General features: G+C 36.8%; 1 protein-coding gene across 7 annotated transcripts in view; it reads left to right on the forward strand.

Moving 5' to 3' along the window:
• Positions 1 to 25,930, forward strand: part of NAA35 (N-alpha-acetyltransferase 35, NatC auxiliary subunit) — an 88,077-nt gene that overhangs the window by 37,243 nt on the left and 24,904 nt on the right. For all 7 annotated transcript variants that reach the window (XM_005210379.5, XM_005210380.5, XM_059888975.1 and 4 more), the window contains 2 exons: positions 19,658 to 19,836; positions 24,836 to 24,895. In XM_005210379.5, coding sequence (XP_005210436.2) covers positions 19,658 to 19,836; positions 24,836 to 24,895 — 239 coding nt within the window. The remainder of the gene's footprint in view (positions 1 to 19,657; positions 19,837 to 24,835; positions 24,896 to 25,930) is intronic.

Raw genomic sequence — 25,930 nt, forward strand, 5'->3', positions numbered from 1 at the left:
GGTTTTATAGTCTGTTTATGAGTAAGCTTCTGGAAGATGGGTTGCATAAAGTTCATTTGAAATAACTAAGCAAGTGAAGTTTTAAATTTAGGGAGTACTCTGTTCTTTGTTTTCTGCTAAACACTTTTTACTCTCACTCAACTTTGTACTTATCCAGCTTAAGCATGACGCTAAACAGTTCTATAATAAAAAAAGTGAGAACCTTCCCAGTAATGTTTATTCTAAGAAAATGGTGATATAGCTATTAGTGTAGATTAATTTGGGTCTCAGATTATTCATTTTGCCTTCTTAATGTTACTAGAATGCATCTAGTGACAAAATGACTTAAAGCTTGAAATTGCTGAGCATTGATTTTATCTTCTTATTGAAAAAAATATATAGTAAGTGGGAACTTGGAAACTGGTGTTAAGGGAGAAAGTAGGAAGACTCCAACTTGGTTCAAGGATTGCTTGCTGGTTGGTTTACTCAGTGGATATGATGGCTTGACAGTGAAGGAGGTGGAAGTGGTTTGGGGACAGGAGATGCTTAAGGAAGGCAGCTTGGGATTTTTGATGCAGTTAAATGGAGCAGACCACTAACCAAGTAAATATTTTGCTCTGGAAAATAAATGGAAGAAGGTTTTGGAATTATTTTCATGTTAAGTGCTAATTGAAATCGAAGAAGTAAATGTGGTTAATCAGGGCTTTCTGAATTCAAGACCTTGAGTTGACCTTTCATGAAAAAACAAGGGAAGCAGAGGATTCAGTGAAGCACATTGTTGCTCTTTGTATTTGCTTGTGCTATTTTATTGCTTGTGAATTCTGTACTGCTTTTCATATGTCTGTGGACTTCTTCAAAATAATGTTCAGATTATTTCCTCCAGTGAGACTTTTCATGTTCTACTTGTCAAAGTTTATTTTTCTCTCCCATATTCTTTTCCATTTATCTGTGGATTAGGTTTGATTTACTCTTTCGAATGCAGGCATCTTTAACAGTTGCTAGTAGAAATTAAAAATTTAATCAAACTTAGGTTGTCTTTAATTGTTAGGTACTTTGGAAGTGTATCTCCAACTCTGACATTCAGTTTCAAGAGTCCTTGGGGAATTCCCTGGCAGTCCAGTGGTTAGGACTCTGCACTTTCACATGGGTTCAATCCCTCGGGAAACTTAAGATCCCACAAGCTGCGTGGCATGACTGAAAAAGCAAAAACAACAAAAAAGAAGCCTTGTCATCCTTTTGAAAAAAGATGTATGATTCAAATGGTATATTAATCACATGCATTTACCTTCTGAAACCTTAATGACAATGAAGAAGTGTTTGGGTTTTTAGCGAATAGATATAATTAATAAAGGGACATCCCAGGTGGCACAGTGTTAAAGAATTCTCCTGCCAACACAGGAGACACAAGAGACTCAGGTTCAATCCTGGATCGGAAAGATCCCCTAGGAGTAGGAAATGGCAACCCCTCTTCAGTATTCTTGCCTGGAAAATTCCATGGACAGAGGAGCCTGGCAGGCTACAATCCGTGTGGTTGCAAAGAGTCAGACACTACTGAGCACACATAATAAAGAAGGGAAAGAAGACAGTAGCAACAAAATTTTAGAAGCTGGAAAACAGATGTTGAGCTGTCTGTTCAAGTAACTGAATTCTTAGCTATTGATAAAGTCAAGATACAGTCCAGATTTATACTGCAGATCCTCTGAAGGGCCTCCTTTTTAGGGTATCAGCTACCTCTGAAAATGAGGATGAGAATTATGTTGATGAGATCTGGTTGAAAATCTGTTTAGAAGCAGAAAGATTTCCCTCCCATTTTCTCCATGATAACATTCCTGAGCCTCAGAATACTAGAAGTTTATTCTCTTGAATAGCAGAACAGAGAGATTCTGGACTGAGCAGATACCAGGCACTGTTGAATGGTACACATTATGGGGGAGATAAGTGGTAATTTAGATATTTACTTTTGTAACATCTGTCCTTGCTTTTCCCACACACCAAGCTCTGGTGGGTACCCCCACTCCCAGCTTCCAGAACAGTGCAGTCTAGCTCTTGCATTCCACTTAAGAATTTGGAACACTCTTAGGGAAATCTGGCAAGCCCAAGAGATAGAGAAAAACATCAGCAAAATCTAAATTTATTGGTAATAGTGGTTCTTCTGATGAAATAGTTTGGTACAAAAACCTTGTCTATATTGATAGAGCTCTTAATGAGGTTTTTAGTCATTCAGCTTCAAGCCTAGGTATATAGTTACGGGTGGAAATCTCTAGCCTATAAGAAAAGACCAAAACAGACAAGCAAAGACAATACCTCTTAAAAATGGAAAAAAAAATTCTGTATGTAAAATAATAGGATGTTATAAAAAAGAGAAAAAATATATTCTTTGACATTCACAATTTTAAGAGCAGAATAATTAATAGAAAATAGAGAATGCAAATTTGAGAAAATCTTAGAGAAAGTAGAGTAAAAATGAACAGGTTGAAAGTAAAGAGAAAAAAGGAAAGAATATTTTAGGCTCGGTCCAGTTCCATTATTTAATAAAGATAAATAATAAGATAAATGAAGGTAAACTAATAAAAGTTTTTCCAAAAATAAAGTTCAAAAAATAAATGTCAAAAAAGAAAAAGTCATGTAATCATTTAAGATTTCCTGGAGTCAATGAAGCAAATACCTAGGGTAAGAGTGCCAGTAAAGAGCTACTCAGCATAACCAGGGTGAAAGTAAACTTCTACAAAGGCATATGATCATGTAATTTCAGAATAGTTGGGGAAAATAGAAGATCCTAAGAGATTTGAAAGAGGAAAAGAGGTTGCACACACAGAATGAAGACAGAATGTCAGCAGAGTTTTAAACAACAGGAAAGGAAGCTAGAAATCAGTGGAACAAAGAACAAAGGTGCAGTAGTCACACTTCCTGATTTTAAAACTTAGCACCATGCTACATTAATCAAGAGAATTTAGAATTAGTATAAAGATAGTCAAATTAATATAAAAATAGTGGAATAAGTCCAAAAATGATCCTTTATGGTCAGTTGGTATTTGAAATAAGTGCAAAGACAGTTAAGTGGGGAAAGAAAAGTATTTTCAACAAGTAACAGTGGAACAACTAGATAACCAGAGCAAAAGGATAAAGTTCAGCACCTTCCCCACCCCTCCTCACATCATAAACAAAAATAAACTCAAAATGGATCACTACTGAGCCATGGATCAGTGACATAAATCTAAGAACTGAAAATATGAAACTCTAGAACCTGGGAATAAACCTTAAGAATCAGTAAAAAGAAAAATTAAGTCAGTGAAAAAACAGGCAAGGGATCTAAGTTAGACATTTCTCTGAATATGATTTGCAAATGACCAATAAACATCTGAAAAGATAGATATGCCATGGGAAATGCAAATCAAAATGAAAAGATTCCACTTCATAACAAGTGTTGAGGTTATGAAGACACTGGAACCTGTGTACACTACTGGTGGTAATGTAAAATAAGCGGCTACTTTGGAAAACAGTTTTACAGTGTCTCAAAAGACGTAATGTTAGATTTATCACATGACCCAGCCTGTATATATACCCAGGAGAAATGGATATATATGTCTACACAAAAAGCTGTACAGTAATGCTCACAGCACTTTTATTCATAATAGCCAAAAGGTAGAAACAACCCAGGTGTCCCTCAGCAGATGAACAGATAAATAAAATGTTGTATATACATGCAGTGGAGTGGCATTTGGCAATTAAATATCTGCTGCAACATGGATGGACTTTGAAAACATGCTAAGTGGGAAAAAAAAAATTCACAACAGATCATATATGATTTTCATTTATATAAAACGTGCAAAATAGGCAAATCCATGGAGATAGAAAGTTGACCAGTGGTAGCCTTGGGCTGGAAGAGAGGGGGAAGAAAGGGGAATGCTAATGTATATGGGATTTCTTCTTGGGGTGAAAAAAATGTCCTATTTTTCTTGTGGTGGTGGTTTTACAACTCTGAATATACTAAAAGAAACTATGCTATATATGTTTAATAGATAAATTATACAGTATGTTAATTATATCTGAGAGTTGTGATTAAAAGAAAATCAGTGGACCAGTGTTTTCAGAATTTGGGGGGGAAGTGATTTCGAATCTTGAGTCCTTTTCCAAAACTATCATCTAATTGTGAAGAAAGATAATGTCAGGTTTTTAAAGTCTCAACAAAACTAATCTCCCAGAAGGTTTACAAGACTACTGGAATGTGCTTCATTAAAACAGAAGAGTAAATTAAGTAAAGGAAAGCATGGAGTTTAAGGATATAAAAATCCAGCATGAAAGAAAAATGAAGGAAATCCCAGGGTCATAGTGTAACAAGAACCTAATACATTGTCTCAGCGTTATACATGGAAGACAAGTCCAGATTGAAGAAAAGTCACAAGGGTCTAAGTAGATACAATATCTGTTGTCACCAATGAAATTGATATAATAGCTGTTTTCCTTAATGTAGAAAGAAGAGATTTAGAGAATTGGCAGAGGAGGATTCCATGGACAGAGGAGCCTGGCAGGGGACAGAAGAGCCAGTCCATGGGGTCTCAAAGAGGCAGACAAGACTGAGTGACTTTCACTTTCACTTGGGGTTGAATTAAAGTGTTAAGTACATACAAGGTGAACAAAAAGTAAGACTTTTTATGTATGAAAGTAAAATACATTTTTGTGCTTGCAGAAGTTATCCAGGGCCCAAATGTGAAGTGTAATTTACTTAATAGTGCTAAACATTGATGATAATAAAATTCTGATCTAACTGTATTGGAGGTAAGAGGATCAAAGTGCATATATGCATGTCATTTATATGTGCTTATAGTGCTACTTTATATTATTTTCAGTGTCTCTCTTTTTACATTTATCTCTTTTAGACATTGAAGTAAGTTAGATAACGTGTAAAACTGAAAAACAATATGAAATAAAGTAGCACAATAAGCTTGTTATTTAGTGATATGGAGGTAGACACAAAAAGAAAGGTAAGAGGATGTGGAAGACGATTGCTTCTGGGAAGAAGCAAATAAATGGAATTGGAGGGAGAAGATTTATAAATAACCTTGTTTGGCTATTTGACTCTTTTTTTTTAATTTTTAAAATTTAAATTAATGTATTTATTTTAGTTGGAAGCTAGTTACTTTACAATATTGTAGTGGCTTTTGCCATATGTCGACACTGATCAGCCACGGGTATACATGTGTCCCCCATCCTGACCCCCCCTCCCACCTGGCTATTTGATTCTTGAGTGGCATGTATTTATGACTAAATAAAAGAAACTCAATTAAAAGTTAATGTGGATTAAAATATAAAATTAGTTTAGAATTATGATGGTTTATTATCTGGTAATATTGTACTTTAACCTCCTGAGAGCTGCTGCTGTTGTTTAGTCGCTAAGTCATGTCTGACTGTTCTGTGACGCCATGGACTGTAGCCCGCCAGGCTCTTCTCTCTGGGATTTCCCAGGCAAGGATACTGGAGTGAGTTGCCATTTTCTCTCCAGGGGATCGTCCCAAACCAGGGACCAAACCTGGGTCTCCCACATTGGCAGGTGGATTCTGTTACCACTTAGCCACCTGGGAAGCCCTCCTGAGGGCTGTACTTGATGCTGAAGCAAAATTGTGCTGCCTCAACCAGTCAGCTTCATTTGTGGTTTGGCAGTGTACAGGAGAGGTGGGAGCTGACTTCATTTTAAAACAACCATGCATTAGAGAGGTATATGCCATGATGTGCTAGTACCAGGAACTTGAGATGGTAATCTCTGTCAATAAAGGAAGTAGGTGATTTCTCTTGAATACTTAGAGGCATATCACATGTGGCTTAATTGTAAGTCATTGAGGCTTCCTAATAGTCTGGAGTGTTACTCTAACACCACACCCAAATAACTAGCTCAGAAAGCATTCACTGAATGATTTAATAATAAAGAAACTGCACAGTTTTTACACATATTCCAGGAAATTAATGAACAAAAACAAAATGCAAAAGACAGATGAAAAACAGATCAGAAACATTTTTAAAATTTTCAAAACATTCATTAAGCAATGAAATGACCCCTGTAAAGCAAAACAGAAATATTAGGACCAAAGGAGGAAATAATAACAGTACAAGTAAACAGGCAGAGTTCAGGAAAGAAGAGAGAAAAATCCTGAAAGTGAAGAGCAAAAGGTATGTGGTCATTGTTGAAAAGTTGAAAAGAATGTGGAGATCAGGACTAAGGGGGAGGTGGGTTTCAATGATTGATAACCCCAAAAGTATCAAGATCCAGTTCTCGGAACCTGTAATTGTTACTTTATTTTTGAAAAAATAAGATCTTTCCACATGTGATTAAGTAAGAATCTTTTGATGAGATAATCTTGGATTATCTGGATGGGCCCTAAATATCATCCTAAGTGTCCTTCTCAGAGGCAGAGGGAGAGTGGACACACACAGAAGATGAGAAGGTGATGTGACGACAGAAATAGAAATCAGCATAATTGAACTGTAAGCCAAAGAATTCCAATAGCCTCAAGAACCTAGAAGAGGAAAGGAATAGATTTTCTCTTAGAGCCTTCAAGAGTTCAGCCCACCTAAAAGTTTAATTTTAGCTAAGTGAAACTGATGTTAAACTTCTGGCCTCCATAACTGTGAGAGAATAAATGTCTGTCTTAAAACACACAATTTGTGATCATTTGTTACAGAAGACCAAGAAACTGATACAAAGATTGCTTGCACTCAGTGGAATTGATCATATATATAAATGTATTGATAATTATGCTTTGCTACTTTCCTCAGGCTTGAAGAGCCAACTTAGACTAATTTCTAGAAAGGGAGAAAACTAGATTGAACTCTGTGGTGTTGGATTAAAATTAAAGGTATGGGTTTAAGTTCATAGTTTCTAATATATATGTATATATGTATAGATTGATGTATTGGTAGAAATGTACATGTAAATATGCATATGTTTGAATGTGCATGTATGTAAACATACTTGTATATCCATATAGCAGTAAGCACACTTAGCATCTGAGTTTTGCTTACTAAAGACTATTTTTGCTAAAAGGAACTGGAGAAGACATAGGAAGCCCCTAAGTACCCCTTCCTCACATGGTCACACCAAATATATAGCTATACATGGAGCAATTTCCTCTAAAAGAGATCCAGAAACTAGTTGAGCAACTTACACACATTGGACAGTTGAGGAAATATCCATATTGGAGTGGGTAGGAAAGACTGAGACACACTTGTCATAAACCCCACCCCTGATGCAACATCATACAATTGGGAGAGAATCCCCAACTGTCAGGTTCTGTCTGAGGAGTGAAGTATGTTTTGACACTACATCTAACACTCCAGCTTTAAGATTCCTTCCAGTAGGGTAGGCTTCCAAAACGTCTAGCTCTGAAAGTCAGTGGGGCTTGTGTCCATAAGACTATGACAACTGAAGGGAATGCAGTCATTTGCTATGACTCAGAGGAAGCCGACAAAATGCCCATCTCCCAGTCTTTCCTTGAAAGATCTATCCGTATACTGTAAAAACTGCCCTGAGGGCCAAGCTTCTAATTTAACAAGCACTAGGGACTGGCTGCAACCCTCACCAGAGGCCAGTAAAGCTGGAGGACACCTTGCCTTACTTCTACCACTAACCCATTCCATGTTACTACTGCGGGCCTGGAGAAAGTTTGTATGTACATTTGAACCCCAACTTTTGTGACTGCTGCCTAAAGCAAGGGACCCAAATTTCCCGGCTTTTATAGCAAAAGGGATTTCCATTCATGAGACCCAGAAGACTATAGCAAAGAAGGATTCCTTAACTGGCTCTACCCCTCAGGGCTCAGCACACAGGGAACAAGCAGAATTAGCCATTTTCCAGTCTTTCCCTGAAATAGGTTTATTTCTATACTTTAATATCTACTGCCTGCATGCCAAGCTTCTAATTTAGCAGGCATTTAGGGAACATCGGAGAACTTCCCCAGAGACAGGGGAGGCCAACAGGCATCTCTCCTACCTTCTCCCCTTTAGCCCACTCCAATAATAAAACCCAGTTGACAGCATCTCCCCAGAAGGAGCTTGTACTCAAATTTAGTGCCCAGGCTTTTTCAGCTGCTGTCTAAGGGATGAAGCCCCAGGTCATCTGGTTCTAATAGCCATTGGGGCTTGCATTCAAGAGTTACAGGGCTGTATCAAACAAATAGTTGTTAATGGGTTTGGGGATATCCTTCCCCATGGCTGTACTCCAAGATCCAACAAAGAAGCATTAGGCAAAAACAACCTTCTCCCAATTTCTCCCTGGAAGAAGTTTAACTGCATACTTTACCAGCTGCTGTTCCCTGAAGATCCAACTTCTGATGAGTGTACATATAGGTTCTGAATGTGATCCTTTCCTTTGGAACATTGTTGGATCTTGGCACACCCTCAACTCCTGGGAGCCACTAAGAGCAAGGAAGGAGGCTTGGTTGGTCACAAAACTTTGAGAGAAACCTAGGAGTTTGGGCTGGACTGATTGATTAGGTCCATCTCATATATAGCAAGATTTATCTCCTACATGAGACCACTCTGTCAAGACTGGAAGATGTGATTATTTTATCTAATGCACAGAAACCATAGAGAGTCAAGAAATGAAGACTCATAGAAATACATTTCAAACAAAAGAACAAGGTAAATATCCAGAAACAGATCTTAGTGACTTACATTAAGTAGTTTATCTGATTGAGAGTTTAAACAGCAGTTACTAAAGATGCTAGCTGAGGTTAGGAAGCAAGCATATGAACAGAGAATTTCAACGAGGAAATATATAAAAAGAGAAATCAAAGAGCTGAAGAATTAAAAAATAACAAAAAAATTAAATGGATTCAGTAGCAGACTACATTTGCTGGAAGAGAGTCAGTAAACTTGACAGGGCAGTGGAATTTATTTAAACAGAAAGGAAAAAATGAAGAGCTGGATTATGGAATTCGTGGGACAAAATCAAGCAGACTATATGTGGTGGGAGTTCCAGAAGAAGAGAGAAGCAAGGCAGAAAGCATATTCAAAAAAATAATGGCCGGAAACTTCCTTAACCGGGGAAAGAGACAGTCCACGTCCAGGAAGCTCAGAGAGTTTGAAAGAAGTTGAATCCTAAGAGACTCATGCAAACACATTGCAATTAAACTGTGAAAGATTAAAGACAAGAAGAGAATCTTAAAAGCAGCAAAAGGAAAGCAACTTGGTTTGCATATTGAAAACACTTGGGAAATACCAAAAAGGTACTAACCAAGAACTTCTGACAAAGTTGTCCTAAATAACCAAGGAAGAAAGAAAGAATTTACAAACAACAGCTGGAACAGTTCATCACCACTGACCTCACAACAAATGTTAAAGGGAGTTCTTCAAGTTGAAACAAAAGGACACTAGTTAGTAACAGGAAAACATGAAAGTATAAAACTCACTGGCAAAGGTAAATTTATAGCTACATTTAAAATACTCTAATATTGTAATGGTGGTGGATAAACCCTTTATATCTCTGATACAAGTGTTAAAATACATGAAACTATAATCATTTGTTAGTGGGTTAGTCAGTTCAGTCGTTCAGTCATGTCTGATTCTTTGTGACCCCGTGGACTGCAGCATGCCAGGCCCCCATGTCCATCACCAGCTCCCAGAGTTTACTCAAACTCATGTCCATTGAGTCAGTGATGCCATCCAACCATCTCATCCTCTGTCAGCCCCTTCTCCTCCTGCCCTCCATCTTTCCCAGCATCAGGGTCTTTTCCAATGAGTCAGCTCTTTGCATCAGGGGGCCAAAGTATTGGAGTTTTAGCTTCAGCATCAGTCCTTCGAATGAATATGCAGGACTGATTTCCTTTAGGATGGACTGGTTGGATCTCCTTGCAGTCTAAGGGACTCTCAAGAGTCTTCTCTATCACCACAGTTCAAAAGCATCAATTCATCAGTGCTCAGCTTTCTTTATGGTCCAGCTCTTACATCTGTACATGACTACTGGAAAAAACATAGCTTTGACTAGACAGACCTTTGTTGGCAGAGTAATGTCTCTGCTTTTTAATATGCTGTGTATGTTTGTCCTGGTTTTTCTTCCAAGGAGCAAGCATCTTTTAATTTCATGGCTGCAGTCACCATCTGCCGTGATTTTGGAGCCCAAGAAAATAAAGTCTCTCACTATTTCCATTGTTTCCCCATCTATTTGCCATGAAGTAATGGGACCAGATGCCCCGATCTTCATTTTTTAAATGTTGAGTTTTAAGCCAGCTTTTTCACTCACCTCTTTCACTTTCATCAAGAGGCTCTTTATGAATGGATAAAGAAGTGGTACATATACACAATGAAATATTACTCAGCCATAAAAAGGAATGCATTTGAGTCAGTTCTAATGAGGTGGATGAACCTCGAACCTATTATACAGAGTGAAGTAAGTCAGAAAGAGAAAGATAAATATTGTATTCTGGAATCTAGAAAAAATGGTACTGAAGAATTTATTTACAGGGCAGCAATGGAGAAACATATAGAGAATAGACTTATGGACATGGGGAGAGGGGAGGAGAGGGTGAGATGTATGGAAAGAGTAACATGGAAACTCATATTACCATATGTAAAATAGATAGCCAGTGGGAATATGCTATTTGTCACAGGAAACTGAACCGGGGCTCTGAGTCAATCTAGAAGGGTAGGATCCGGAGGGAGGTTCTAAAGGAATGGGATATTTGTATCAGTTCAGTTCATTTCAGTCACTCAGTGGTGTCCGACTCGTTGCGACCCCATGAATCGCAGCACACCAGGCCTCCCTGTCCATCACCATCTTCCGGAGTTCACTCAAACTCAACGTTCATCGAGTCAGTGATGCCATCCAGCCATCTCATCTGTCGTCCCCTTTTCCTCGTGCCCCCAATCCCTCCCAGCATCAGAGTCTTTTCCAATGAGTCAACTCTTTGCATGAGGTGGCCAAAGTACTGGAGTTTCAGCTTTAGTATCAGTCCTTCCAAAGAACACCCAGGGCTGATCTCCTTGAGGATGGACTGGTTGGATCTCCTTGCAGTCCAAGGGACTCTCAAGAGTCTTCTCCAACACCACAGTTGAAAACCATCAATTCTTCGGCGGTCAGCTTTCTTCGCAGTCCAACTCTTGCATCCATATATGACCACTGGAAAAACCATAGCCTTGACTAGACTGACCTTTGTTGGCAAAGTAATATCTCTGCTTTTCAATGTGCTGTCTAGGTTGGTCATAACTTTTCTTCCAAGGAGTAAGCGTCTTTTAATTTCATGGCTGCAGTCACCATCTGCAATGATTTTGGAGCCCAGAAAAATAAAGTCTGACACTTTTTCCACTGTTTTCCCATCTATTTGCCATGAAGTGGTGGGACCAGATGCCATGATCTTCATTTTCTGAATGTTGAGCTTTAAGCCAGCTTTTTCACTCTCCTCTTTCACTTTCATCAAGAGGCTTTTTAGTTCCTCTTCACTTTCTGCCATAAGGGTGGTGTCATCTGCATATCTGAGACTATTGATATTTCTCCTGGCAGTCTTGATTCCAGTTTGTGCTTCCTCCAGCCTGGTGTTTCTCATAATGTACTGTGCATAAAAATGAAATAAGCAGGGTGAGAATACATAGCCTTAATTTACTCCTTTCCCAATTTTGAATCAGTCTATTTTTCCATGTCTGGTTCTAACTTGCTTCTTGACCTGCATACAGATTTCTCAGGAGGCAGGTCAGGTGGTCTGGTATTCCCATCTCTTGAATAATTTTCCACAGTTAGTTGTGATCCACACAGTCAAAAGGCTTTAGCATAGTCAGTAAAGCAGAAGTAGATGTTTTTCTGGAATTCTCTTGCTTTTTCTGTGATCCAGTGGATACTGGCAATTTGATCTCTGGTTGCTCTGCCTTTCTTAAATCCAGCTTGAACATCTGGAAGTTCTCGGTTCATGTACTGTTGAAGCCTGGCTTGGAGAATTTTGAGCATTACTTTGCTGGTGTGTGAGATGAGTGCAATTTAAGGCCTGTTTGTTAGGCCTCAGACAACTATTTTGCCTTTTTGCATTTCTTTTTCTTGGGGATGGTTTCTATCACTTCCTCCTGTACAATGTTATAAACTTCTGTCCATAGTTCTTCAGACACTGTTTCTGTCACATCTAATCCCTTGAGTGTATTTGTCACTTCCACTGTATAATCGTAAGGGATTTGATTTAGGTCATACATGAATGGGCTAGTGGTTTTCTCTACTTTTTTCCATTTAAGTCTGAATTTTGCAATAAGGAGTTCATGATCCGAGCCCAGTGGGTTTTTTTGCTGCCTGTATAGAACTTCTCGAATTTTAACTTGCAAAAAATATAATCTGATTTCTTTCTGTATTGACCATCTGGTGATGGCTATGTGTAGAGTTATCTCTTGTGTTGTTGAAAGAGGGTATTTGCTGTGATCAGTGCGTTCTTTTGGCAAAACTCTGATAGCCTTTGCCCTGCTTCATTTTGTACTCCAAGGCCAAACTTGCCTGTTACTCCAGGTATTTCTTTACTTCCTACTTTTGCATTCCAGTCCCTAGAGGGTCTTGTAGGTCATCATAGAAACGTTCAACTTCAGCTTTTTTGGCATTAGTGCTTGGGGCATAGACTTGGATTACTGTGATATTGAATGGCTTGCCTTGGAAATGAACAGAGATCATTCTGTTGTTTTTGAGATTGTACCCAAGTACTGCATTTCAGACTCTTTTGTTGTCTATGAGGGCTACTCCATTTCTTCTAAGGGATTGCCCACAGTAGTAGAGTTAATAGTCATCTGAATTAAATCGCCCGTTCTGGTCTATTTTAGTTCACGGATTCTTAAAATGTCAGTGTTCACTCTTGCCATCTCCTGTTTGCCCACTTCCGGTTTACCTTGATTCATTGACCTAGCATTCCAGGTTCCTATGCAATATTCATCTTTACAGTGGATTCACAGCTTAAAAAGATGCAAATTTTGAAGTCAAAACCATAAATATGAGAGAAAGAACCTTTTGTATGCCTTTGAAGTTACTTGTAGCTTCAAATACACTATGATAAATATATTTTATCCATGTCTCATTATTACTACAGAGCAAAAGCCTATAGTAGATGTGCAAAAGGTAAAAGAGAAGGGAAGTATACCACTACAGAAAATCAAATAACAAAGAGAGCATGAGAAGGAAAAACAGAACAAAGGGATTGCAAAACAACCAGAAAACAGTTAAGCTAAAAATGCTAAGTCCATACCATTTATATCAATACTATCATTGATATGCCATATATATATATACACACACACAACACACACCGTTTATTACCGTACTATCAATAATTATGTTAAATGTAAATGGGCTGAATTCGCCAATCAAAAGACAAAGTGTAGATAAAGTTTTTTCAATTTTATCTTTTTAAAAAATTAGCTCTTCGTTTTGTTGTTCTTTTCTAGTGTTTTTTCTATCTATTATTTCCACTCTGATCTTTATTTCCTTCCTTTTGCTGACTTGAGCATAATTTATTCTTCTAGATCTTGAGGTGTAAAATTAGATTGTTATTTGACATCTAGTTTCCTGGTATATACATTTATTGCTATAAACTTCCCTCTCAGAACAGCATTTGCAGTATCCTATAGCTTTCTGTTTCTTTGTTTCATTTTTTTTTTTTTTTTCATTTGTTTCAGGACTTAAAAAAATATTTTTCTAGTTTTCTTCTTTGACCAGTTGCTTGTTCAGGAGTGTGCTGTTTACTTTCCACATATTTGTAGGTATTCCAACTTTCATGTTCTAGTTTCACACCATTGTCATCAGAAAGGATAGTTGGTGTGATTTCAGTCTTTAATTTATTAAGACTTGTTTTCTGTCCTGTCATACCCTTCCCTATTTTGGGGAATGTTCAGTGTGCCTTTGAGAACAACATGTATCGTATTGCTCTTGGATGAAACATTCTGTGTATGTCTGTTAGGTCCTTTTTGTATAATGTGTAGTTTAATTCCAATTTTTTTTAAACTCATTTTCTGTCTGAATGATCTATTCATTGTTGAAAATGGTATATTGAAGTCTCCTGGTATTACTGTATTGTTGTTTCCCTTTTTAGAGTTCTTCCTATCTACTTTATATAACAGATGCTTCTATGTTGCATTATAAATACTCAAATTTATTATATCTTCTTGATGAATTGGGTACTTTATTATATAATAACTTTGTCTTTTGTTATATTCTTTGTCATAAAATTTGTGTAGTCTAGTATAGGTTTAGCTGCTTCTAAATGTCTTTTGGTTTCCCTTAGCAAGCTTTTTCAATCAATGCTTTTTCTACCTTTATTCACTATAAAACTAAGGTATGGAAACAGCCTAAGTGCCCATTGATGGATGAGTGGATAAATAAAATATATATACAATGGAATATTAGCCTTAACAGAGTGAAATACTGTCATTTGTGACAACATGGACAAACCTGGAGGGCATTATGCTAAGTGAAATAAGCCAGACCGAGAAAAATAAATACTGCATGGTATCTAAACTTACATGTGGAATTTAAAAAAAGAAAAAGTAGAATTTATAGAAACAGTAGAAAAATGATTGCCGGAAGCTAAGGGAAATAAGGATTCTGAGTTCGGTAAAGGGTACAAACATTCAGTTAGCATATGAGTAAGATCTGAATATCTGTTGTATGAAACAGTGACTCTAGTTGATCACACTTAACTGTATAGTTGAAAGTTGCTAGAAGAGTAGAACTTACATGTTCTCATCAAACAAAAAATATTCAAGGTGATGTACATGTTAAATTAACTCTTGGGGGAATCCTTTCAAAATGTATACATGTATCAGATTATCACGTTGTACACTTTAAATATCTTTACAACTTTATTATTAATTATACCTCAATAAAACTGGAAAAAAAATAGAAAAGGAACTAGTTCATCTTGGAGGAATAGGTGATTCCAGGACTAAGGTAGAGCTAGAAGAATGAGTCTGGAGTGTCTAATTAGCCAGAAATGGGTAAATGTTCAAAGAATGTTGGGACCCGTCAGTTGTACCCAAAAGAGCTTGAAGGGTCTTTCACACAAAGTTGGGGACAACTTGAGCATCAAAATAAATAATTCTGATCATATACAATTGTGTAAAAGGATAAGCCATGTTTCCATACTGATATAAATAGATGAATTGATGAGTGGATAGTTTGATGTTAATGAGCATATTTAGTTGTCTTTCCCCAGACCTCTACGTGTTTATTAACTACAAAGGCAAAAGGTAACTGTAGTGACGAGGCCTGTCAGACACCAACTTAATCAAGTGATCACAGTAAACATTACAAGAAGTGAGTCAAAACCTCCACTTTGTTGATGGGTTACAATGAGAACGATAATAATGTCGCTTCTTTTATACTCCTAAGAGTAATAATTTAAATTTAATCACAAGGAGACAAGAAAACCACACTGAAGGGCAGTATACAAAATTATTGGTGAGTTAGTCTTCAGAGTTGTCATTCATAGAAGCCAAGGAAGTGCTGAAGAACTGCTCTAAATTGCAGGAGACTAAGAGACAATGAAATTAAATACAGCTTGTGATACTAATGTAGATGTGAAGTATGTTATTGGTACAGTGTGCAAAACTTGAATGAGGTCTAAGTATTAGATGACCAATAATGATTATGATAGAATGTTCATTGAAACCGTGCTTTTTGAGTTTAACAATTGTTAAATACCTTTTCATAACTTTTTTTGTGTTGAAATAACATGAAATTTGCCATTTTAACATTTTATGTACAATTCTATGTGCAAGTCAGTGGCATTAAGTAGATTTACATTGTTGTGCAGCTGTCACCACCGTCCATAGCCAGAAGTTTTTATCTTATCAACCCAAAACTCCATACTCATGAAAAAATAAATCTTCATTTCCCCCTCTTTCAGCCCCAGACAACCACAATTCTACTTCCTGTCTCTATGAGTTTGACTGCTCTGGGTACCTCAGATAAGCAGACTCATACAATATTTGTCCTTTTGTGTTTCACATAGCATAATGTTATGATTTTATAAAGGGAAGTCAAGTAGCCAAGAAGTACAGTACAATATTAACCTCAGCAGCTTTTGCATTGTTTTCTAGAATTATTTTCAACTTCAGGGTATGGAAAACTTACTTCTGTAAGTCTGACTATAAATTGCCAGTATAACTCGGGAGAGATACGTTGTCCAAAAATGATGTAACATCTCTATCTCTTTTCACTTACACACTTCCAGATCTTTGATTTTGGCATCTAATTATTTTTAAAATAACCTTTTAAGTTAAATCACAGCACATCGTTACTGTAAATCTTTTATCCACAGACCTTGTGCTATTTGTAATACTTTTATGCTATTGATAATGAAGGTCAATTTTCTAGCAAGAACTTTAGCAACTAAAACACTCTAAACCAATGTGCCATAATGTTTTGAATATAGTAAGTATACTTTATTATTTTATCCTTAAAAGAGTCCTGGTGTAAAGGAAAGTGTTTTGACTGGAAAACCAAGGTAATTTTTGTACACTTACAGACTTGTAAAATCAGAAGAGACTCTAGAAGTTGACTTGTCGGATCTGTATCTAGTTTAATTCAGGAAATCTTTACTGAGCATAGTACACATTGAGTAGAAAATGATGTGAATTTGCTTCTTTTCTGGGTTCATTTAATAAGGGTTAGCCAGGCTATTTTAGTGGGAAGCATTTAGTGGGAAAATGTTAGAGCAGTTTATTCTGGGATATCAGGGTTGGGTGGGGTAAAACTTTTTTAAACTTTCTGTAGTTTGTGTTGTCACGAAGTCAGATGCAAACTCCTGCTTGGTTTTTATTCCTTTTCTTCCTTCACTGTAATATACATTGAATAAAGACTTTGATCTCTTAATACATCTCAGTTATGCTCTTTTCTAGTTAGGCAAATTACTGTGTCTTGTATAGGATAGTTACAGAGTCCCTAGGCATGAGATTCACCAAACAGCTGAGACTTAAAAATAGCTACTAGGAACTACTTTAACACTTAACTATTAACAAGGACTATGTCCAAAAACATGTGGTGGGGAGGAGAGGATATAAATGTGTGTAGAGAATAAAGAGAAGCATGCAGATCTGAATTCTGTGCCTAGGGATTTTGTCCCCAACTCTATTTATATGCGTCTATTTTTACTTCTGAGTTCCAATAAGTTATCACTTGGGAAAATTGTAGCTCCCTAAGGGAAAAAGAAAAGGAGCCATTTTATCTCTCCTCCATGCCTTTAATATGCTTGGAATACTTTGTGCTGATTAGTATTTGTCCTTTGTTAGCTCTTTTCTTATACTTCTGTGAAATCGTTCATCTAATTTTTATGTGGATAAGATGCTCCTATTACATTCTGAGTTTATTCTCACTAAATTATAGTTGCTATTTATGTTCCTCTAGACCAGTGTTTTTCAACTTGGGCTTCCCAGGGACATCTGGCAATATCTGGATCCTTTTCACAATTAGGAGGCTATGGTTTTTCCAGTGGTCATATATGGATGTGAGAGTTGGATGGACTATAAAGAAAGCTGAGCGCCGAAGAATTGATGCTTTTGAACTGTGGTGTTGGAGAAGACTCTTGAGAGTCCCTTGGCCTGCAAGGAGATCAAACCAGTCCATCCTCAAGGAGATCAGTCCTGGGTGTTCATTGGAAGGACTGATGCTGAAGCTAAAACTCCAATACTTTGGCCCCCTGATGCAAAGAGCTGACTCATTGGAAAAGACCCTGATGTTGGGAAAGATTGAGGGCAAGAGGAGAAGGGGACGACAGAGGATGAGATGGTTGGATGACATCACCCACTCAATGGACATGGGTTTGGGTGGACTCTGGGAATTGGTGATGGACAGGGAGGCCTGGGGTGCTGCAGTTCATGGGGTCGCAAAGAGTCAGATACGACTGAGCAACTGAACTGAACTGAACTCGTATGTAAAGGGTAGAGTCAGGGATGCTGCTCAGCATCATCTGTGCAGGACAGCTTACTTTCAAAAGTTAATACTGTTTTATATTGCACTTTTTTGTTTGTATAAAATTGAATTCAGAATATATCGTGTTTGTTATCCATTTCCTGTTAATATTTACTTCTTTCCATATAAATTTTCATGAGTGGCTATTATCTATTTATCTTCTGTTTGTGGTTTAAGCCTAAAAATAAATGTTTTAAGAATAAAGGCATATTCCTGGGTAATCATGTTAGGTGCATATGAGAATACTTTTAGAGAAAATAAGTAATATAGCATTTAAGTATCTGGATTCTGTGCATTTATCATTAAAGTCTGAAATTATTCGTATTTATAAAGAAGCTTCTTACAGCATCATTACTACTGCTTTTACCTTAGTTCTCAATGAAATAGTATAAATCAGAAGTTCAAACTGTTATAATGGTAGCAGCCTTTTATTTTATTTTGAGCATGTATATCTTGTCATTCAGCAAACAAGTATCCAGTGTCTGTTATGAGCCAGGTATTTGGTATTTGGAATCCAACTGTGTTCTTGCTTTCAAAAGAACTCTGACAAATGCTATAATCCCAAATAGACAGTCTAATAGTGTACATACAAGGAACTGTGTGTGTGTGTATATATATATATTATATATACATCATTGGAGGGACCAATGATGAGAGAGAATTCAGGCTATATCAAGTTCAGGTTAAGAAGAAAGGGGTAGGTTTTACAGTAGAATAATTTGTATAAGTAAAGAGGCACAAAAGAATATGACACAATGCTTGCTTATATTGTATATTGCTTAGGAAATGGGGAGGTTTAAAAGATGATTTTCAGGGGGTTCCCAGATGGTTCAGTGGGTAAAGAATCTGCTTGCAATTTGGGAAGAGATGATTTTCAAACAAAGATAAAACCATGATTCTCATACAGATAAAAAAAGTGAATGTGGGTTAAGGATTTTGTTTTAAAACACATTTTTATGGAGTAGTGGAATACTGAAATCAATTATAAATAGGTAAAACTTTTTTCTGTAGAGTGAAACAGAATTTCATATTTATCAGTTACAATTTCTAGCTGTGTAAAATAACTCCCATAGAATCAGTCTGATTGGAGTGCAAATTTTTTTTCTATGAAAGTGGCAGGAAATTTCAAGCTAAACACTTAATTTGGAGCTTTGTACTAGTGTGTAAAGTGGAATCACCAGAGGACAAAGAGTGGGAAAGAAAGTTACCCTTAGGTCTCTTGTGATATGTTATTTTCATTGTGAATTTATGGAATTGCATCTCAGTGCCAAATGCATTCCAGACTCATGGGGATGGAGTGCGACTGTTCTCTACTGCTTTGCATTGCTATGTAGTCCAGTGTGAATTGATTCTGCAGTTTAGAAATTGAAAGGAAGACAAGCCTCCATTTGTGTTCCCATTTGAAACTTTTCTTCACAGTCTCATGGTTAATACACCATTGCCCTTTTATTTTATTTATTTTGAGAGAATATGTTAACTCGTTTTATCTCACTCTTGGCTTGGAGTTAATTTTGAGGTAGAAACCTTTCTCTGTCACCAGTACCACCACCATGTAGGAAGGAAGTATAATTTTAGGTTGTTAAATCTGCTTATTTAAAAAAACAAGTGTAAAGTTACATTAATTGTAAATTATAAAATCCATTTAGAGGATACTGTGATAAGAATTTAGAGATGCTTTGAAACTGACATTTTTCTTTATGTATTTAAGCAGTATTTGAGGTTAAAATTCATAGAAATGTTGAAAATGTTAACTTTTTTCCTTTGTAGACCATCCCATTATGATGGGTTTTGAGCCACTTGTTAACCAGAGACTACTTCCACCCACCTTCCCTCGATATGCAAAAATAATAAAAAGAGAAGAAATGGTCAACTATTTTGCAAGATTGATAGATAGAATAAAAACTGTCTGTGAGGTGGTCAATTTAACAAATTTACATTGTATCTTGGTAAGTACAAATCAAGTCTCTATTCTGGAATATAGCTTTGATTTAATAGCAGAATAGTTTATTATGTTTTAGAGACCCTTGCAGGGTAAATAATGCTCCTCACCTATTGTCTGTGATATCTGGAGAATTAAGTGTTTGTGTGTATTATTTTTCTTTCTATATTTAATCCTCATAAGGATTTTATACAACCCATTCTAGAGATTAAGAACCTAAAATGTGGAGAAGTTAGGTAATTCACTCAAGCTTTAAATATGTCAGTTTGAACCCTCAATTCTATGCTATAAATAAATAAATATAAATGTTTGTTAATGTGTATATATACATACATATATATGCATATGTATGTTTTTTCATTAAAAAATTGATAACTTACTTTTTCATCAGTAATCTCTGTATCTTGAATATGTTTTCATGTTAATAAATAATATACAAATAACAGATACCAAAATATTAATTACAACTACTTACAAATAGTAGAAAGCTATATGATAGTTTGTTTTTTCCATTTTTTCTGCATTTTCAGTGTTTTTTGGTATTTTGTATATAGGGCAGAAACAATGGTAAGGGGGAGAATAGTGATATTAGTGAAGGAAAGTTCATATATTAGAAACCCATATGATGATACTTTTGACAGCTATGGAGTAATAAGATATACCTAGTTTAAATGAGGTGAGTAATGGACTATATAGAATATATCCTGTTCGAATAAGAAACTGAGTACAAACTGTGATAGTGAGTATACACACATTCATACATACATACATTCAGCCAATGTGCTCTTTTTTGTGCTAGTATATACAGTGATGAGCAAAAGTATATCATCCATTTTGTCATGGGGCTGTAATGTGCTATAGAAATTGATCAAATAATCACATAAATGTTTATAAAATTACAAACCAATATAAGCAGTATGAAGGAAAAGAACTGGAAACTACAACATAAAGCATATAATGAAGGAATTGACCTAAATGATCAGAGAAGGCTTTTTTAAAGAAGTGACGGTGAAGCTAAGATCTGACAGGTGCATTTCATGCAGGGATAGCATGATAAAGGACAGAAATGTAAAGACCTGACAGAAGCAGAAGAATTTAAAAAGGTGGCAGGAATACACAGAAGAACTGTACAAGAAAGATCTTAATCACACAGATAGCCACGATGCTGTGGTCACTCACCCACCTACAGTCTAAAATCCTAGAGTTTGAAGTCAAGTTAGCCATAGGAAGCATTGCCACAAACAAGGCTAGTGGAGGTAATGGAGTTCCAGCTGAGCTACTTCAGATCCTAAAAGATTATGGTGTTAAAGTGCTCCACCCAATATAAGGACTGGAAAAGGTCAGTTTTCATTCCGATCCCAAAGAAGGACAGTGCCAAAGAATGTACAAACTACCATACAGTTGTGGTCATTTCACATACTAGTATGGTTATGCTTAAAATCCAAGCTAGGCTTCAGCAGTACATGAACCAGGAACTTCCAGATGTCCAAGCTGAGTTTAGAAAAGGGAGAGGAACCATAGATCAAATTGCCAACATTGGTAGGATCATAAAGCAAAGGGAATTCCAGAAAAACATCTAATTCTGCTTCACTGACTGCACTAAAACCTTTGACTGTGTGGATCATGACAACTATGGAAAATTCTTAGAGATGGTAATACCAGACCACCTTACCTGTCTCCTGAGAAATCTGTATGCAGGTCAAGAAGCAACAGTTAGAACCTTATATGGAATGATGGACTGGTTCAAAATTGGGAAAGGAGTACAAGAAGACTGCATATTGTACTCTGTTCATTTAACTTCTGTGCAGAGTACTTCATGCAGAATGCCAGGCTGAGTGAGTTACAAGCTGGAATCAAGATTGCCAGGAGAAATACCAACAACCTCAGTTAATACAGATGATTCCACCCTAATGGCAAAAAGCGAGGAGGAACTAAAGAGCCTCTTGATGAGGGTGAAAGAGGACAGTGAAAAAGCTGCCTTAAAATTCAATATTCCAAAAACTAAGATCATGGCATCTGGTCCCATCACTTCATGGCAAATAGATGGGGGGGAAGTGGAAGCACTGACAGATTTTATTTTCTTGGGTTCCAAAATCACTGTGAACAGTGACTGCAACCATGAAATTAAAAAACGCTTTCTCCGTGCAAGGAAAACTATAGTGAGCCTAGGCCACATATTACAAAGCAGAGACATCTCTTGGCTGACAAAGGTCCGTATAATCAAAGTTAGGGTGTTTCCAGTAGTCATGTATGGATGTGAGAGTTGGACCATGAAGAAGGCTGCACTTTGAAGAATTGATGCCTTCGAATTGTGGTGCTGGGGAAGACTCTTGAGAGTCTCTTAGACTGCAAGGAGATAAAACCAGTCAATCCTAAAGGAAATAACCCCTGAATATTCATTGGAAGGACTGTTGCTGAAGCTGAAGCTGAAGCTCCAATATTTTGGCCGCCTAATGCAAAGAGCGGACTCATTGGAAAAGACCCTGATGCTGGGAAAGATTGAAGGCAAAAGGAGAAGAGCGCAGCAGAGGATGAGATGGTTATATAGCATCACCGACTCAGTGGACATGAATCTGAGTAAACTCTGAGAGGTAGTGAAGGACAGGGAAGCCTGGTATGCTGCAGTCCAGTGGGTCACAAAGAGTCAGACGGAACTTAGCTACTGAACAACAGCAGAGTAAACACAGTGAGGTAAATAAGGAAACCATTACCACAGTCCAAGGTAGAAAGGATTGTCACTTGGACTGGAAGGATGGCAGGGAGATGATGAGATTGTCAGTGTTACAGCTATGTGTGAGCTAAAAGGCTTCCCTGATAGCTCAGTTGGTAAAGAATCTGCCTACAATGCAGGAGACACTGGTTCAATTCCTGTGTTGGGAAAATCTGCTGGAGTAGGGATGGGCTACCCATTCCAGTATTCTTGGGCTTCCCTTGTGGTTCAGCTGGTAAAGAATCCACCTGCAATGCGGGAGACCTGGGTCTAGTCCCTGGGTTGGGAAGATCCTCTGGAGAAGGGAAAGGCTACCCACTCCAGTATTCTGGCCTGGAGAATTCCAAGGACCGTGTAGTCCATAGTGAGCTAAAGTTGATAGAATATTGGTTGATGAATTAAATATGGGGCATGAAAGAGCTCTCAGGAAGTTCTCTAGGCTTCTGCCTTGCAAGTCTACACACATATTTAGTGCTGTTCGCTCAAAGGGGGAAATTCTTTAAGGAACTTGAGAGTCAAATGGGGGTCTTAGGGAAGTAAAGTTTGAGGTACATTTAAAATATTTAAGTAGAGATATTAAACAGATAATGACTTATGGCTAGAATTTAGAGATTTGTGCTTAGAATTAAAATTTTAGAATTATTACAGTATAGATAGTAATTGAAGCATGAGTGTTTATGTTTTAATATTTGTGAGGAGAAGAGTATATAGATTAAGAAAAGAAGGTTGTCTGAAACTAAACTTTGAACCTGCAGAACAAACTGAGAAGTACCCAGAGGAATAAACATGTGAAAGTCATTTAAAGGTTTTTCAAGGAGGAAGTCATGCTGTTGAATACTTGAATGAAAGAGATAAATAAGGTCCAAACTCAGTGTCCAGCTTTGAAGTTGGTAATGGGGGACAAGTGGTGCCTAGAGCAGAGTCAGGTTACATGTTGAAGAGGAGAGACAGTGGGCACAGCCAGCTTCTTCAGAAAGTTTGGTTGAGAAGACAGCAATTGAGAGGAAAATGTGGGATCATGCGATAATCTTTTCTTTTTAAAGATGAGAGAAGAGTATTTAAATGAAAATGGGAATGATCTGGTAAAGCGGAAGAATTTTAATATCTAGGAGAGCAAAGTATGGATAGTTGACAGTGTGTGATGATTGTGAAAAAGCCAAAGGAATGGGATCCTTTTATACGGGTGTAGGATATCTGTTGTTAAAGTAGACAACTAAAGGATCTGGGTACAGTTGTGTATAGAGTTAATTTAGAGGCTAAAGTTGAGGAATTTTCTGTGGTATAAATTATTTTAATTTTCTTTGTAATATAAAACAGTAGCATCTCTCTCTAGTGGAGAATTCACTTTGAGGAGTGTGTGCAAGGTGTTAAAATTAATTGTGAGAAAAGTGAATAAATTCAGTTAGCTTGATTACTTGGTATTTATTTCTGTGAAGTAGGAAATGAACCTCTGTCTTTAGTTAGTAAATTAGTATTGATACTATTATTTTTATGATATAAAAATTTAATGTTGGTATCTACATAATACTGTTATTCATCAGTTTGTTAAAATAATTTTTTTAGGCTCTAAAATTATCCATTGTTCCATTCCTGTTGTTGTTGTTGTTTAGTTGCTAAGTCATATCCAACTGTTTTGCAGCCACATGGACTGTAGCCCAACCAGGCTTTGTCCATCGGATTTCCCAGACAAGAATACTGGAGTGGATTGCCATTCTTTCTTCAGTGGGTCTTCCCGATGCAGGGATCAAACTTCCATCTCCTACACTGGCAGGCAGATTGTTAACCACAGGACCACGAAGGCAGTCCCAAGCTGGGCAGCATTTTGATACAAAACGAACTCTTCCTTTACCTGACAGACTCCCAGGCTCTCAAGAGCCTCAGTACATCATGTTCCTAACACCTTTTGTTGTTGTTGTTTAGTCACTGAATCATGTCCAACTCTTTGTGACTCCATGGACTGTAGGTTGCCAGGCTCCTCTGTCCATGGCATTTTCCAGGCCAGAATACTGTAGTTGGTTGCCATTTGTTTCTCCAGGGGCTCTTCTGGACCCAGGGGTCAAACTCCCGTCTCCTGCTTTGGCAGGTGGCTTCTTTGCATCCAAACCACCAGGGAAGCCCATTCCATTTATACAGATAGACAGTTCTTATAGAAATTATCTTTAGCAATCTGTCTTATTTTAATTTTGATAGTGTATCATTCCCAGAAGATCTAGTAAAAATTACACTCTATATGCAAGCATTTTCAACTTTTATTTAATCTGTTAATGACATTACTTTTCTTCTGTGTATCTTTTAGGATTTTTTCTGTGAATTTAGTGAACAATCACCTTGTGTTCTTTCGAGATCTCTATTACAAGTAAGTTCCACTTATTATCAAAATAGTTCTTTAAACAGCAAATAATGTGTATTGACATTGTTTTATTTATTATGGAATAAAAGGTGGATGCTTCTAAAGGGTATTCCATGGTTAGTGTTATATTTTTGGAATAGAAGTATTGAGTTACAGTGTTAGACATTCATTAAGATCATAGTCTGGGCCAGAAAACAAAACTTAGTAAGTAAAAAAAAAATTGAAATCATAGAAAGTATGCTCTCTGACTATTTTGGAATTAAACTAGTAATCAGTAACACATGTATCTGGAAAATTTTCCAAATGTTTGAAAATTAACACATTTCTAAAGAACCTGTGAGTCAAAGAGGAAGTGTTGATGGTAATTAGAAATTATTTTGAACTGAATGAAAATGAAAATATATCAGATTTTGTGGGATACAGTTAAAGCAGTACTTAGAGAGTATAGAACTAGATGTTGATATGAAAGAAAGGTCAGAAATTATAATTTAAGCTTCTACTTTAATATAGAAAAAGAAGAGCAGATCAAACTAGAAACAAGCAGAAGGAAATAAAGAGCAGGAATGTGTAAAATGGGAAAGAGACAAATAACAAGAGAAAATCATTACAGCCAAGAGCTGGTTCTAAAACTGATGAATCTCTATCAAGACAGACCAAGAATAAAAAAAGATACAGATAAATAATATTAGGAATTATTATATATCCTAAACAAATTAAAAGGATAATATAGAATATTCTAAATAACTCTATATCCTAAATGAAAAACTTAAGTGAAATGGACCAGTTTTGTGAGGGACACTACCAGCGCCCTTCAAGAAGTAGACAATTTGAATAATCCTGTATCAATCTGAGAAATTGTGTGCATAGTTAAAAGTTTTTAAACAAAACTCCAGGCCAATTCTACACACAGATTCTTCCAGAAAATAGAAGAGGCAAGAACACATCATAAGAGGCCTGCATTGCCTCAATACCAAAACCAGACAAAGACATTTCAGGCTTAGAAAACTGTAGACCCATATCCCTTAAAAACATAAGAATTAA

This window comes from Bos taurus, chromosome 8, assembly GCF_002263795.3.
Source record: "Bos taurus isolate L1 Dominette 01449 registration number 42190680 breed Hereford chromosome 8, ARS-UCD2.0, whole genome shotgun sequence".
Classification (NCBI taxonomy): domain Eukaryota; kingdom Metazoa; phylum Chordata; class Mammalia; order Artiodactyla; family Bovidae; genus Bos; species Bos taurus.